The 13616-nt window shown below is 50.3% G+C and overlaps 1 protein-coding gene and 1 long non-coding RNA gene across 2 annotated transcripts in view; one reads left to right on the top strand and one right to left on the bottom strand.

Annotated features, from left to right (window-relative positions):
* LOC308548988 overlaps positions 1-1912 on the top strand; it is a 53863-nt gene extending 51951 nt beyond the window's left edge. Inside the window, exon 3 of the long non-coding RNA XR_013997697.1 lies at positions 1736-1912. This is a non-coding gene — a long non-coding RNA (uncharacterized lncRNA). The remainder of the gene's footprint in view (positions 1-1735) is intronic.
* A 1297-nt stretch (positions 1913-3209) lies between these two features.
* Positions 3210-13616, bottom strand: part of PLXNA2 (plexin A2) — a 197483-nt gene continuing 187076 nt past the window's right edge. The window contains exons 27-32 of the mRNA XM_081121199.1: positions 11270-11369; positions 10097-10287; positions 8605-8774; positions 5849-6061; positions 4852-5002; positions 3210-3904 (exon numbers count right to left, since the gene is read on the bottom strand). Of these exons, the coding sequence (XP_080977325.1) occupies positions 3809-3904; positions 4852-5002; positions 5849-6061; positions 8605-8774; positions 10097-10287; positions 11270-11369 (921 nt within the window). The 3' untranslated portion in view covers positions 3210-3808. The remainder of the gene's footprint in view (positions 3905-4851; positions 5003-5848; positions 6062-8604; positions 8775-10096; positions 10288-11269; positions 11370-13616) is intronic.

The following is a 13616-nucleotide window of genomic DNA, read 5'->3' as shown; positions in this document are numbered from 1 at the left end:
TTTAGTCTTGCATGCCCGTCTGTTAATTCCGCTGCATGCACAGCAGGGCCAGGGGCCTCCATGGCTATTTCTTGTTCTCATTTGGTGGAAATGAAGGAAGGCCAGGGGCTCGAGCAGCAGGGAAGTGGCACCACCAGAGACGGTGGCAGTGGACACGAGGGAGGCTCTATCGCCCGAGTAATGTCCCCAGAATAAGGCAGCTGGGCTGGTCGGCTTCCTTCCTTCTTCAGGCGCCCTTTCTAGAAAACTCCTGCCCCCTGCAGGTGGGGAGGGAGAACTGTGCCTGCCAAGTTGGTGGCTGGAACCAGGAGCCTGAAGAAGGTACATTTGCTAGAAGCTCCTTCTCGGTCTTGTTGGTGATTGTTTCTCAGCACATAGAGAAGTGCCTAGAAAATGTTGCAGGTCCGAAGGTTCCCTGAATGAATGAATAAATGAATGTAAAAAAAACAGGTCCTTTGCTCCGGTAACAGCTGATCCATGCTTTCCATGACTGAGCTCTGCAAGCGGTGGATCGGTAATGGTTCTGAGAGACGTGCTGTGGGGAGGGGCAGGGGGGCCACACAGCAGCACCTGACACCATGCCCAGGGCAGGAGGCAGCAGCAGGCCAGCTGGAGTGACTCGCTCCACCAGGATGGACATCTTGTCCATCTCCATGTTGCCAAACACATCTCTGGGGTCCTTTTACTTTTCGAGAGGATTATCTCTTGTGCAGATCAATAAAACAAATGAAGCTGGATTGACTTTCAGGAGAGACTTCCTTCCCTGCCTCCCTCCAAGATGGATGGCTTCATGTGGGGGAGGAGCTGTGACTTTAAGTAATATTTATTCTTCACTCAAGGTCAAAATATCTTCAAGTTGGTAATAGTGAAGAGAGAGGACAACCAACTTCTCTCCTCCTTATTCCACAGGGTGGACCCCACTGATTCTTGGTGATCCAAAGTCAAGAATTGGTGGAGGAGGGACAGGTGAGATGCCAGAGAGGGGGCAAGGCTCTATAACCTTTTACCCTTCTGGCCTAGCTTGAGTCTAACCAACTTTTCCTTTTTCTTAATTCTTTTCTCAAGGATGCCCCTCTGCCACTTCCCTTGCCAACCCAATGCTCCAACTCTCTAGTGGAATCCTGAGAAGTGGGACCAAGCCACTCTTGTCATCTCTGGCTCCTCTCCTCTTCTACTTTTCAGTTTGCCCCCCCACCCCCCAATCATTCTCTACATTCTCCAAAAACCTTTAAGGAAGCATCCCCATTGGCAGTGAACAGTCACCAGAAGTAGCTGTTGGGAGGTACCCAGGTGGATGCACAGAGGTAAGGGATGGTTAAGATGCAATTGAGATATCTAACTTGCTTTTACTTCTTGGTGGAGCAAGGTCCTAGATGCCAGAAAAACCTTCATTCAGAGCTCAGAAGTAAAATGAGGTGGGCTGGATTTTTTTTGCATGTGGGTAGCAGGAAGTTCCTTGCTCACATTCCTCTTGCCCATATCTCCTCTCTTCATCTCCATAGATCATGGACTCTGAGCTGATAAGCTTTGGGTCTGTGAAGAGTAAACACTTTGGCTTAGAGTGGAAGGCCAGTCATTAGTATTTCTTTCAGGCTGTTAATAGGGCCCAGAGAAACTTCAGCAGAAGAGGATTATCAGAAGAAAGTGGCCTTGGCATGGCTGGTTGTGAATTAAAATGAAAACAAGCAAGTTTCCTGAGTATTTTGCTGAGTGCTTTTTTCTTCCCATTTGTCAGCTGCATTCAGGCAAGAAACTGGAGCTGAGACCAGGAGATGTCTGCTGTGTGGTTAGCTCAGTAATCCAAAGCCACACGACAGGGATGGAAGCCAGCCCTCAGCGTCTCCCTCCCCCAGCCCTTTCCTGGGAATTGAATGTGGTCAGCAGAGCCTCTGGAAGTTGGAATTGTTTGGAGGTAAATCAGGGCACAGAGAAGCTGGGGCCCCGAGTTAATTACAGAGGAAATGACTCTGGTCTGGTGTCTCTGGGGATGGCTCGTCCAGTTTCCCAGCATTGCAGCCCCTTGAAAAGTAGGTGGAAAGGGGAGGTTGGTCCTTTCCTGCCTCCCCTCTTCCCACCCCTTTGCCTTTTTCTTGTCGTCCTTCCCCCACACTTCGATGCTGCTTGTAAAGATGCTGGAGCTGGCTGCTTGGGTCCTTGACAATGTGGAAGGCCTGGAAACTTAGATGGCTGTCCTGGCCACCAAGGTGCTGTCGCCAACAGAGTGCTTCCCTCTTGATGACTCCCACTGGCTTCCTTGGGTCCTCTGGACCAGGGTGTGGAGCTTTGGTCTCTTTGTTTGGAAACTATACTCAGGAGAGTTGGTCATCATGGTTTTAGGTGTCAGCAGGAGAGAGCAGGAAAGGAGCCCAGGGAGAAGCCACCCATTTGTCCTTCAAACTCATAAGGACAAGAGAGGCAGAAAGAGAGGCAGAGACAGTCATATGGGGATGCTACAGTCATTTCTCCTGAGCAAGTGGTCCATCAAAAGCTTCCGCGTATGAGCCAAGGGTTGTCTCCCCTCTCCAGGCACAAGAGAATGGAAGTAGAAAATAAATACTGCGGCTTCTTTAACCTATGCTCTTCAAGTATTGCTTGCTGTAAACAGTGTTTGATTTTTGTTTTCTCTTTAATTGTAAAAACCATAGCAGATTGGAATGGAATCTGAAGCCAACTCCCCCCTCCCACCCCCGCCCCCCCATGGACCCTCCAGGAGGCCTGGCCCACATGCCTCCAGGCCCTTTCCCCAGGGTGCTGGGTTCCTGACAGTGACGGATGGAAGGCGGAGCTGCTCATGTCCTCAGGGAGGCCAGTCCTCTGGTCTGAGAGAGGCCCACCTCTTGCCCACTTCCTGTAGTAACTTTAGGGAAACTAAAAGTACCAAAGATCAGCTCCTCATTTGTTGAGGTTTGGGATTAAATAAAACAAAACTGAACAAACACACACACGCACACACACAAAACCAGTAGCAAAAAGCATTGGTGCTCCAGAGACACATCTCTCAAGAGATGAAAATGTACAGGCGCGTGGTCTGTAAAGCTCAGTCTCCCGGCAGCCAGGCTGAGCTGCTCAGTGGCTTTGCAACTGGGCAAAGTTCTGGAGTTGCCCTGCTCTCTTGGCTGCGGGGGCTCCGGTTTGACTGGCCTCTAGTTTTGCAAAGTGTTTGGTGCAAACTTGTGCTCATGCTTTTCCTCATTTTTTTTTTTTTTTTTAAATTTCAAAGGAAAGGAAACAATCCCTTTTCCTCCAGTTTCTATCAGCATCTCTTTATATATTTTTTTTTGTTTTTTTTTTTTCTGGCTTGGAAACAGGAGTTAGATAAGGAAGGAGGGAAGGGAGCAAAAGAGGGAAGGGGGATAGAAACCAGAATTCAACAAAAGTTGGACGGGATTAACAGGGAGGCTTTTTGTTTCGTTTTATTTCTGGTTTTCCTTTTTTCTTAAAAAAAATTAAATAAAGTTCTCATTATTTCCCCAATATACATCAAATGAGTTTTCATGCAAAGCAGCAGTCACAGAGGCAGAACCGTGCCCAGCCTGTGCCTCTCAGCTTGAAGATCCACCACCTCCGCGGTCCTGCTCCTCTCCTGATGGCCCCGGGGATGGGTGATGCCCATGGTCTCTCCCTGCAGGAGCCGCCTGTGAGGAAACTTGGCAGGCGTGGGGAGAGGGGCCCTCCCCTCTCCCTGGGATGGGGTCTCGGGGGGCAGCAAGCTCTGGGGTCTGATCCCCTTCACTTGTCCTTCCTTCTGAGACTCCCAGTGTGACAGCTTTCGTGGGTCCCTCTTCCCAGGAACGGGAGGCTCCATGTCTCAGCTCTCAATGGACATAGCATTTATAAGCTGTTCCACCTTGTATGCCAGCCGCTGGCGCCGGGCCTGCTCGTCCTGCTCTAGCGCCCCAATGAGCTGAGGAACAAAACAAAGGTGGGGAAGACTCAGACCCAGGACGCAGTAGAGAAGACGCCGCTTTCCGAATCCTTCCTCCTTCTATCTGCCTTTCCATTCTGCCCTGATGAACGTACATTAAATGATGTATATGATTGACTATATATGTATGTATGTATATGTGTTTATGAATGTTATATACATTTATATATGTATATGTTATGTATGTATGTAGTGACCCTTGAACAACACGAAGATTAGGGGTGCTGACCTCTGACACAGGATAAGATTCTCATATAATTACAGCCAGCCCTCTGCATGGATGATTCCCAAAAGCAGAGTTGAACCCCGCACAACACAGGTTTGACCTGTGCGGGTCAGCTGAACTATGGTCAATTGAAAAAAACCCATGTGTAAGTGGACTTGTACAATTCAAACCCGTATTGTTCAAGGGTCAACAATATTTCGCATACAGGAGGTGCTATGTACTAGCTATTATTATTATTATTATTATTATTATTACTAACACTACTTTCAGGTACAGTGCTAATGGTGACTTGTGAATTTTCTGAAGCTGTTCTGTTTAACTTCTACTCATGTTAAGGTTCTCCTGTGTATCTGAAATATAACTGACAGGATGTGCCTAAGTGCAAAGAGGAGTCTGATTCATTGTTTAAGAAAGAATGAAATTAATCACAAGACACTTTCAACTGAAAAACAATGACATTATTAAAAGTTATTTACTGCATTAGCAATGAGTGAAAGACAAAGCAATGTGTAAGGGAGTGCTTGATGAGTCAGGAGAGTTTAGGCTGCCTTTTGAAGGAATGGGAATGATTTTTGAGCTCAGGGTTTTTGCCTCCATGAAGGTGTTTTCTAAATTCCCCTCTGATGGTGTTATTTAAGGACTCGGACAGGCATTCTGCTTGCTGCGAGTTGGTTTCTGTCCCTCCAGGGCCCCGTCTTACCTCTTCGCTGTACTTGCTGACGTAGGAGTAGATCTCATTGAGGGCACTCAGCATGTTGAACTCCACAGCGTGCAGGCGGGACTGCTCAGCGAGGTAGGCGTTCATGTCCTGGTCACTGATAGCGGGGAGCTTGGCGATGTCTGCATAGTATCTGCCGAAGAGAGACAAGCTCCTTGAGGGGAGCTCAGCAAATGTTTGCCTACACCTACCCTGACCCCAGGCCCCATTGTGAGGTGTCCCCATTCACTCATGCCTTCTTATTTCTCTTCAGATGAAGTTTCCTTTGGCCTTGTACCTCAGTCTGAGGTTGAGGGGTGGAGACAGGTCTGCCCTAAGGCCAGGCTTCAACTAGCTTCAAGCTCCTTGCTGCAATGCCCCCAGAGTGGTTAAAAGCCCAGACTCTGACCAGACTCCTCGTATTCAAATCTCAGCTCTGCTATCTGCTGTTTGATCTTAGGCAAGTTATTTACCCTCTCTGTGCCTCAGTTTCCTTATCAGTGAAATGAGAATGATCGTAATACCTACTTCACAACCCTGTTGGATATTTTAATGAGATGGTACAGACAAAATCTTTATCACAGTGCTGGGTGCTTAGCATGTGCTCAATAAATGGTAATTAGGAAGATGATATAACTGACAGGATGTGCCTAGGTGCAAAGAGGAGTCTGATTCATTGTTTAAGAAAGGATGAAATTAATCATAAGACACTTTCAACTGAAAAACAATGACATTATTAAAAGTGTTATTTATTGCATTAGCAATGAGTGAAAGACAAAGCAATGTGTAAGGAAGTGCTTGATGAGTCAGGAGAGGTTAAGCTGCCTCCAAGGCCACAAAGCTTCCCACCCCTCCCCAGCAGGAAGTGTAGACAAGGGAAAGTATGGGGACACGGATGAAGGTACCAAACACAGTTGTGAGTCCTGGGTCAGTGAAACCCGCAGGGTGGGGACTGGAGCAGGCAGACAGGGCATGGGCCTGTCCTCAGGGTTCTACTGACCTCTCCACCCAGCTCTTGTAGCTGGGAATGTCCTTGGCATACAGCAGCTTGTTGGAGGGGGAGTCCTTGCCCAGCCGGTGCTCTGAAGTTGAGCAAGAGTCCATGAAGGTCTGGGCTACCACAGAGAGGCAGGCGTCCGTAATGCTGCCCTTGTGGATGTCAAACACAAACTGGGGGTTCTTGATCACGTTCACCCAGAAGCGCAGAGGGAGGCTGGAGGAGAAGGCAGAGCAGACTCTGAGGGCTGCCCCTCGGCCGCACCCCTGACTGACGCTCTCCACTAATATTCCTCCCGGCCCCCCAAATACAAAGTTCTCTATCCAAAGGGCAAGGAAATGAAGTCACAGAAAACTGGTCCAGCTAGGGCTGCAAATTTAGCTTAAGCTGTTCTTGATCCTGGGAGAAAAGGAGAGACGCCACTGTACCCTCATGGGGCGCTGACCCTGCTCTCTGACAACCGAGGGGTGGGCGAGGGGGGTTCTGGTCCCTCCTGGCAGCCTTTTCCAAAGGCCTCTGTGCCCCAGGGCAGCCCAAGTACAGAAAACTGCACAATTTTCTCAGGGTTTCAAACAAAGCCACCAGGCGCCTAGAGTCCCTTCACAGTGCCTGTGGCCATTGTCCAGAAGGCTGCAGCCGGCAGCCCCGGGCACGGCCTGGGAGAGGGCACAAAGGGCGCCACCTGTGCTCCTGGCCCAGCCCAGGCTGCTTCCCAGGGCAGGCCCTGCCCCCGTGGGCCGGGGAATGGGCTCCCCTGGGGGCAGTTCTTTCACTACTCTCCCAGGGGCTTTCCCCAGGGCGTTCGTGTAGCTGGGCCGGGGCAGGGGGAGAGAGGAGGGCATTGTTGTGCTGGAAACGACCGGCTTATAGCTCCGTTTTTCCCACCCCGAGAGGAAACCGATCAGTCCTTAGGAGAGTTCCTTCTGCAAAGTGGGAATTCATAATCAGAGCAGAATGCATTTTCTCCACGCCATAGGCCAGAAGGAGGGTAAGCCCATTTATTCCCCTTCAAAACCAGAACAGCTGCTGTTTTCCGGCCTTTTCCAACTTTGCCTTCTCCTCAGCTGCCTTTGGGGCCTTAACTCTTTTGGCTCCACTGGAGAGTGAGCTCTGTCCCCTGGCTTGTCCCTCTGGCTTGAGGTGATGTTCCAGCGATTCAGCCTACTTGTCCTCTCCTGTTCTTCATCTTCTCTTGACTCCGATGGACCCCAAACTTTCCTAAATATCTCAGCCCTGCCAGGTTTTGGGAAAGATCTGATTTGCTCAGTCCAAGCCCTTCCATTAGGACTTTTGCTTGTCTTCCAAAAGGCAAGGGGATCACTCACTTTCCTGTAACCTGGGAGGAGGTGCCTCAGCTGAGAGGTAACTCATCTCTTCCACCCTTCCCTTCCTGCAGCAGCTTGGGGGAGCCTCTGACATTCTTTCTTTGGACATTAGCTATAAGGGGACTCTCCTCACCACAGCAGGGTAGGGAATTTCTATGACTTGGGCCTGGCCAGCAACAGAAGGCACAAAGATGGGGATAATCCAGACTTTCCTTTTGATTTCCCCGAATCTGCCTACTCCCAGTGCTGGCTGGGATCCTTCAAAGCAAAGGAGACAGCCATGGCCCTGCTCCTGCCCCTGCGGACACAGGCGAAAGGCCTGCGCCGGTGAAGCGCATGGTGGGCTCCGCACCCCACGAGCACCCGGGTCTTTCCATTTCACTCCACTGTGATCAAAGCTGCAGACTCTGAAGGGCTCAGCAACCACAACATCCCAGAGAAAGAAGGAATATATGAGGTTGGGGTTGGGTATTTCCAAAGTGTTTTGCTGGTTGCTAGGACTTTTGATTCCCAAATAACAGCCTGGGCCCATCTGTGTCGGCCCTGTTTTTTGAAGAGATCACTGACTCCAGACAGCTGTGTGGGCTCCTTGCCCAACCCAAATGCCTGGACCTCCTTTCTCTACTCTGTGCTATTTCCCGAAGGAAGATTTCTGACTCTGCCTCCTGGCCAGGCCCTATGTGACCTGAAAGCCAGACCTTAGCTTGGTTTTTGGTCCAGGTTCAAACCCAGGAGAGAAAGGTCGTATGTCAGTGGCCTGTGGGAGCTGTCTCCCCACACTGGGTCTGGCTGCAGAGGTTACTTTTAGGGAAGAGAGTCATGCCTGCAGGACATCTGCCTGCTGCTTCCTGAAAACCATGGGGCAAAAACTTGGTCTTAAGGGATCAAGTTTGCAGTGACATCCTCCTAGTCAGTGGGCTCAAGTCTATAGCAGGTGTGAGCTCTCCCTACAGCAGGTGTGAGCTCTCTCCAGAGCGCTAGCCACCTCCCCAGGGCTCTCAGTTTAACTCAGCTTCCAGATCCCAGGAAGTGCCTTAGATTCTGCCCTGCTCAGAATGCCCGGTGCTGCCCTGGCTCTAAGGCTCTGCTGCTAGTTCTCAAAAGTAGCTTTTTATGTAGGTTCCCCCAGCTCCCTTTTCCTGAGACCCAGAGGTCTCAGAGTCAGGGGAGGACGTGCTTCCTGGGGAAAGGTCTCACTCTGAAAGGGCAGAGCTCAAGTGTGCGTCCTGGTGCCGGGCCCTAAGCCAGGCAGGCCCCACTTGGTGGCAGCCTGGGGACCATGGTGGCTCTGCGGAGCATATGTGCGCTATTTGTCCAAGGAGCCTGGGCTTAACAGCCACAGCAAACAGGCTCCTCCATCTCCCACTGCTCCCAACCCCACGCAGCTTGCAGCCTCTCCAGGCCACACCTCCCTCTGGGCTCCCCAGGGGTTACCAGTTGCTTTTCCAGGTGTGCCGCACATCTGTGTCATGGATGCTGTGTCTGTCTGCCTGCTCATCCAGGAAATCAAACATGTACTTGATGGCCAGGGGGAGGGCGCTGCCCCGGTGCACAGTGCTGAACAAAGTCTCAAACAAGTCGTCCACAAACTTCTGCAGGGTGCCCTGGGGGAGGGGCGGAGGGAGAAGATGAGGTGAAGGGGAGGGGCGGGGGACAGCAGGCAGCAGACGGGCAGACCAGATGGTGCCTTGGACCAATCCTGTCTTGGAAATCTGTCTGTGACGCCAGCGACGCCAGGCTGAGCAGACAGTGTGGTGGGGGTGGGGAGGTGACTGTTGGGGTGTTAGGGAGGTGGAAGGGACCAAATGGGCTGCAGATTCCTGGGAATATCTCCTACAACTTGCAGCCACATGCTGCATTTATGCTGCATCCATGCGGGGAGGGAAGACAGAGAGTGCTCTGAGTCCAGGCTCCCTGTGGGGAATGGGAGGTGCAGGCTGTCCCCTGGAGAGAGTGTCTGAAGAACCAGCTGGAGGACTGGGAGCCTCCTGGCAGGAGCATTGCAGGCCAGTGGAGGGTCTGATAGATAAGAAGGTATGAATAGATTTATGATATTAGTGGCCTGGGGCAAGTGGTATTTGGAGTGGGGTCTGCGAGTGAAGGGCCCAGACCTAAGAACAGTCAGGCATAGTCCTGACCCACAGGACCTTGGAGGGACAAGCCTGGGCCTGGGTCGCACAGTTCACAGGTTCCAAGAATACCTCTGAAGGTCAGGAAAATGTTTGACCTTTCCTGGTATCTCTTTGTTGGTCTCTCATGAGCCTTTTAGGCAAAGCGAATTTGAGACACATGGTTTGATGGTGTATTTCTGTGCCACTTCTGGGAGCTAGTCTGAGAGCTGTAACCTGGATGCCACTGGGTTAGAATTTCAGTGGTATTTCTGCGGGGCCGGTGGGGGAGAGTATTTGAAATCTAGCCCTGCTTGGCCTACGGGAGCGGTATGATGGCTGACCCTACAGGCATGTTAGCTCTGCGAGGGAAGCTGAAAGACAGCGTTAGGTCACAGCTTCAGCCCTGCAGCCTCATCTCCGTCAGCATCTGGGGACAGATGGGATGGGGGAGGGGCGGGGGAGCTTTCTCTGGGATTATTGGCAGGACCAGGTCTTCCTTCATGCTTTCCCTTCCATGGTGGCCAGAAAGTGGGTAGAAAAGGCAGTGACGGGGAAGGCTGGCATATCCATCCAGTTAACACCAATAGGAAACCCACAGTATATTCCTAAGGGGTTCAGGCCCAGATGTGGGGGAGCTACTCCTCTGAAAGGTAATGGAGGGCTTAAGGAATGAGCCCGGACCAGCAATATCATTATGATTTTTGCCAAAGGGAAAAAACAGTGGTGGCTGGTCCTCTGGGCCTGATCATCTGATGGGTCCCCTTGAAGGACAGGCTCTGTGATGTTCTCCCTGGGCTGAGCAGAGCAGGAGTTACCTTGGTGGCCAGGAGCCGGGTCAGGTAGATCTCAGACACCATCTTGCTGCCCCGGTCACCCTCCTTCTGGTCACCGTGGTCATGGTTCTTCACCAGATGCCACACTTTGACTCCACTCTCCAGGTCTGGGGTGATCATGGGGGCCCGGGACCGCAGGCTGTCGGGACTGCCTGTGTACCTGAAGGAGGAGTCTGAGGAGAGGGGCAGTGCAGGCTGTGAGCAACTGATTTCATCATCTCACCTGGAGAACCCTTCTAGAATCCCTGCCCACCTGCTACACTCACCCCGAATAAACCAGTTTCCATTGGAAGGGGACCCTTGGGACCTCCTATGGGGGAGGGTAGGGAGCCTTGGTTGGCATGAGGACAGCCTGAGAGCTTTTTGTAAGATGAGGATTTAAAAATTCTGTGAGCTGGGGAGACCCTTGGGAATTTTGGAGTCCCCCCGCCCCGATGCCTTCAGCAAAGAACGATCAATAGGTAAAATGTCAAACAAATATTTTCATTAAGGGCTTAGATAAAAACCTGGATACTAAGGAGCTGTGAGCTGTAATCCTCCCTCTTTGAAGTTAATGGGCTGTTGTTCTGGGGCCTAGAATATGGAATTGCCAAGGCCTTTTTGAAGCCACTGGTCTCAGTCCTGAGGTGTCCTTTAGCTGGACAGCCCAAAGCTTAAGAGCAAACATGGATCCAGAGAAAAAGAGTAAGAAAGAGAGAAGCACTGGAAACTCATTGACCAGAGGGCACAGGGGCCCCTAACGCTCCTCAGTGGTGGACAGGCTAGGACAGCAAATATATTGCCCAAACTGGGACACCTTTGAGAGCAAAAGGGGGCACTATTAATACTTTGGCCAGGACAACAGGCATAGACTAAGATATATGGACTTCCCCCATCCATGTGCCTCTCTGGTCCTGTGCCCCTTGAACTCCTTTGCCAGGCCTGCACTATTGAAGGAAGGGCACAGGGTGCCACCTGCTCCCACAGCCCTGGGGAGATGGGCTGCTCTGGGAATGACTGGACTAGGGAGGGAGGGAAACAAATGAGCAAAGGCCTTTGACTTGAGGCCGGCAGCAGCAAGGGCTTCTTCCTGCTATCCGAAGGGACAGTGAGTGGTCCCTGGAAGGCACAGAAGACTCCCCTCTGACCTGCCCAAGCTGCCTTCCTGGTCCTCACCGTATCTGCTGATGGACGTCCGGGAGATGCTGGCAGAGGCAGGGATGTTGTAGGAGGAGGTCTGTTTGGGGACCAGAGCCACCACCGATCTGTCTGACACCTGAGAAGGGCATGAAAGGTACAGTGCAGGTGAATGTTGGTGTTTTGGAGACTGAGTAGTCAAGCACTTCTGCAAGGTTATGGAATAGATGTGGAGGAGAGGGCAAGGAGTTCAGGAATATTAGAAGTAACAGTTCCTGCTATTTAACACGGTAGCAAATCACCACCTGTGGCTACTGAGCATTTGGAATTTGGTGAGTCTGAACTGAGATGCGCTGTAGGTGTTGGAATTGAAATGTGCTATAAATAAATGTTCAGCATACACGGTTTCAATGACTTGGCATGAGAAAAAAATACAAACTATCTCATTGATAATTTTTATATTTTTTGCATGTTGAAATGATAATTATTTTAGGTCAGTTGGGTTAAATAAAATATATTATTGATATTAACTTCACCGGTGTATTTTTACTTTTGAAACGTGGTTAGTAAAAATTTTTAAATTACTTGTTGTTATGTTTCTATTGGGCAGCGCTGGGCTAGAACCGGCCCCCCTTCAACCTTCTGAGTTACGGACAAAGATTCCCATTTTACAGATGAGGAAATCGAAGCATCAAGGGGATAAGCAACATCTTCTAAGGTCACCCTCTTAGCACCTGGTGGAATCACTGTCTGTAGCCAGGTCTGTCAGGCTCCAGAGCACATGTTCTCCTCATTACATCCTAATTAGGATTTTATTTCGAGTCACACTGGTCTGAAGTCCATTTTCCCTTCTGGCTCGGATTTCTTTCTGGCTTGGGTCCTATAATGCCTGGGCCACCTTGAAGAGTTTCGCAAACAGAACAGCTGCTCTTGGGGAGTCAGACAAAAAGATGGTGTCTTGCCTCGTTCCCTTGTGAGGGTGCCCGGGCTCAGCACCCAGACTGGAGGGCAAGGGCTCATAAATGAGGAGCCATATTGAAGACATTTGGGGCCATTGTGATTTAAGATTACCCTCCATCCAATAAAAACGGAGAATCCCCAGAATTGTGATGATCCAATTAAACCCTGAACGCAGAGGGAATAAAACAGCTATAATAATGTTATGGGCCATAAAACATTCCTATTAAACCATTTTTTATTTTAACAATTTTTATGAACTTTATAAGTTTGATTTATAGCTGCACCAGTCGTAAAACCATCTTTCTGGGTCTTAAATTGTCAGTCCTTCTCTCCCACCAAAAAAGAATTAAATGTTGGGAAGTCGAACTATAAATGAACGTTAGCGCTAACGAGATTCCCTGATAGCTGGTTTTAGTAGCGCTGTTTAATTTTACCCTCCCCATAAATCTGCAGGAGCCCAGGAAGATTTTTAACATCTCTTTGTTAATTAAGATTATGCAGATTTTCTCCTATAGGAGCTCCAAGGACCTTTGACTCCAGGGAGGGAAACAAGAAGGCAATGCTTTGACTTGATGGCCTAAAGCTGCAGGGTCCTGCGCTGGGCACAGGCCTGAGAGGTGCCAGGCTCCCTGATTTCCAGCCGGGCAGCCCTCAGGACCACCATCAGCCCCAGGTGGAACCGAGGGGGAGCTCTCCACCTCTTTCAGGAACTCTCCTTGCCACTGACAGCCCAGAGATGATGCTTCGAAAACCTGGCAGGGGCAGGGACTTACACTCCCAGAAAGGACAGACTACCTATCATTTACGGTTTGCTGTCACCTAAAGGAAGATTCACAAGATGACTCGAATGACCACAGTTCAACTCAATTCCAGATCTCGTCACTAAATCTCTCTCGCCCTCAGTCTTTCTTTCTTTTGACCAGCAGGCAGTGCAAATCTGTGGTCAAGATGCCTGGCCGGGTCTGACCTTGGCTCTGCCACTTCCTGGCTACATTACTCCAGGAAAGTCACTTAACCGCTCTGCGCCTCAGTTGTCTCATTTGTCAAAGGGGATAATAACCTTGTCTAGGTTTGCTGTGCAGATTAAAGGAGCTGGGGCCGGGAAGGCTGAGGGCAGTGCCTGGTGCCCAGCGAGCACTCGGTAGGAGTTGGTATCAGTACTGTCATTATGAGCATCATCATCACCGGCTCCCAAGGGGAGGAATAATCCCTATGGTCCCCTGTCACTCAGGGCTAGCATGTGGGAAATGCCGTGCACTCAGTAAAGCTCAGTAAATATTTGAGGAATGAATGAATACATGAATGATAAATGGCATCAGGGAATTGAAAGTGCTTTGTATGATGAGCGCTGTAAGAATAGAATATCCCATCCCTTTGATCGGGAGCCACTGGACGGACAGCCCAGTAACAGCGTTAGGGCATCACA

Source organism: Miniopterus schreibersii (genome assembly GCF_964146895.1).
Source record: "Miniopterus schreibersii genome assembly, chromosome: 19".
Taxonomy (NCBI): domain Eukaryota; kingdom Metazoa; phylum Chordata; class Mammalia; order Chiroptera; family Miniopteridae; genus Miniopterus; species Miniopterus schreibersii.
The sequence above is the reverse complement of the archived record's forward strand: the minus strand, read 5'-3'. Positions and strand labels throughout refer to the sequence as shown.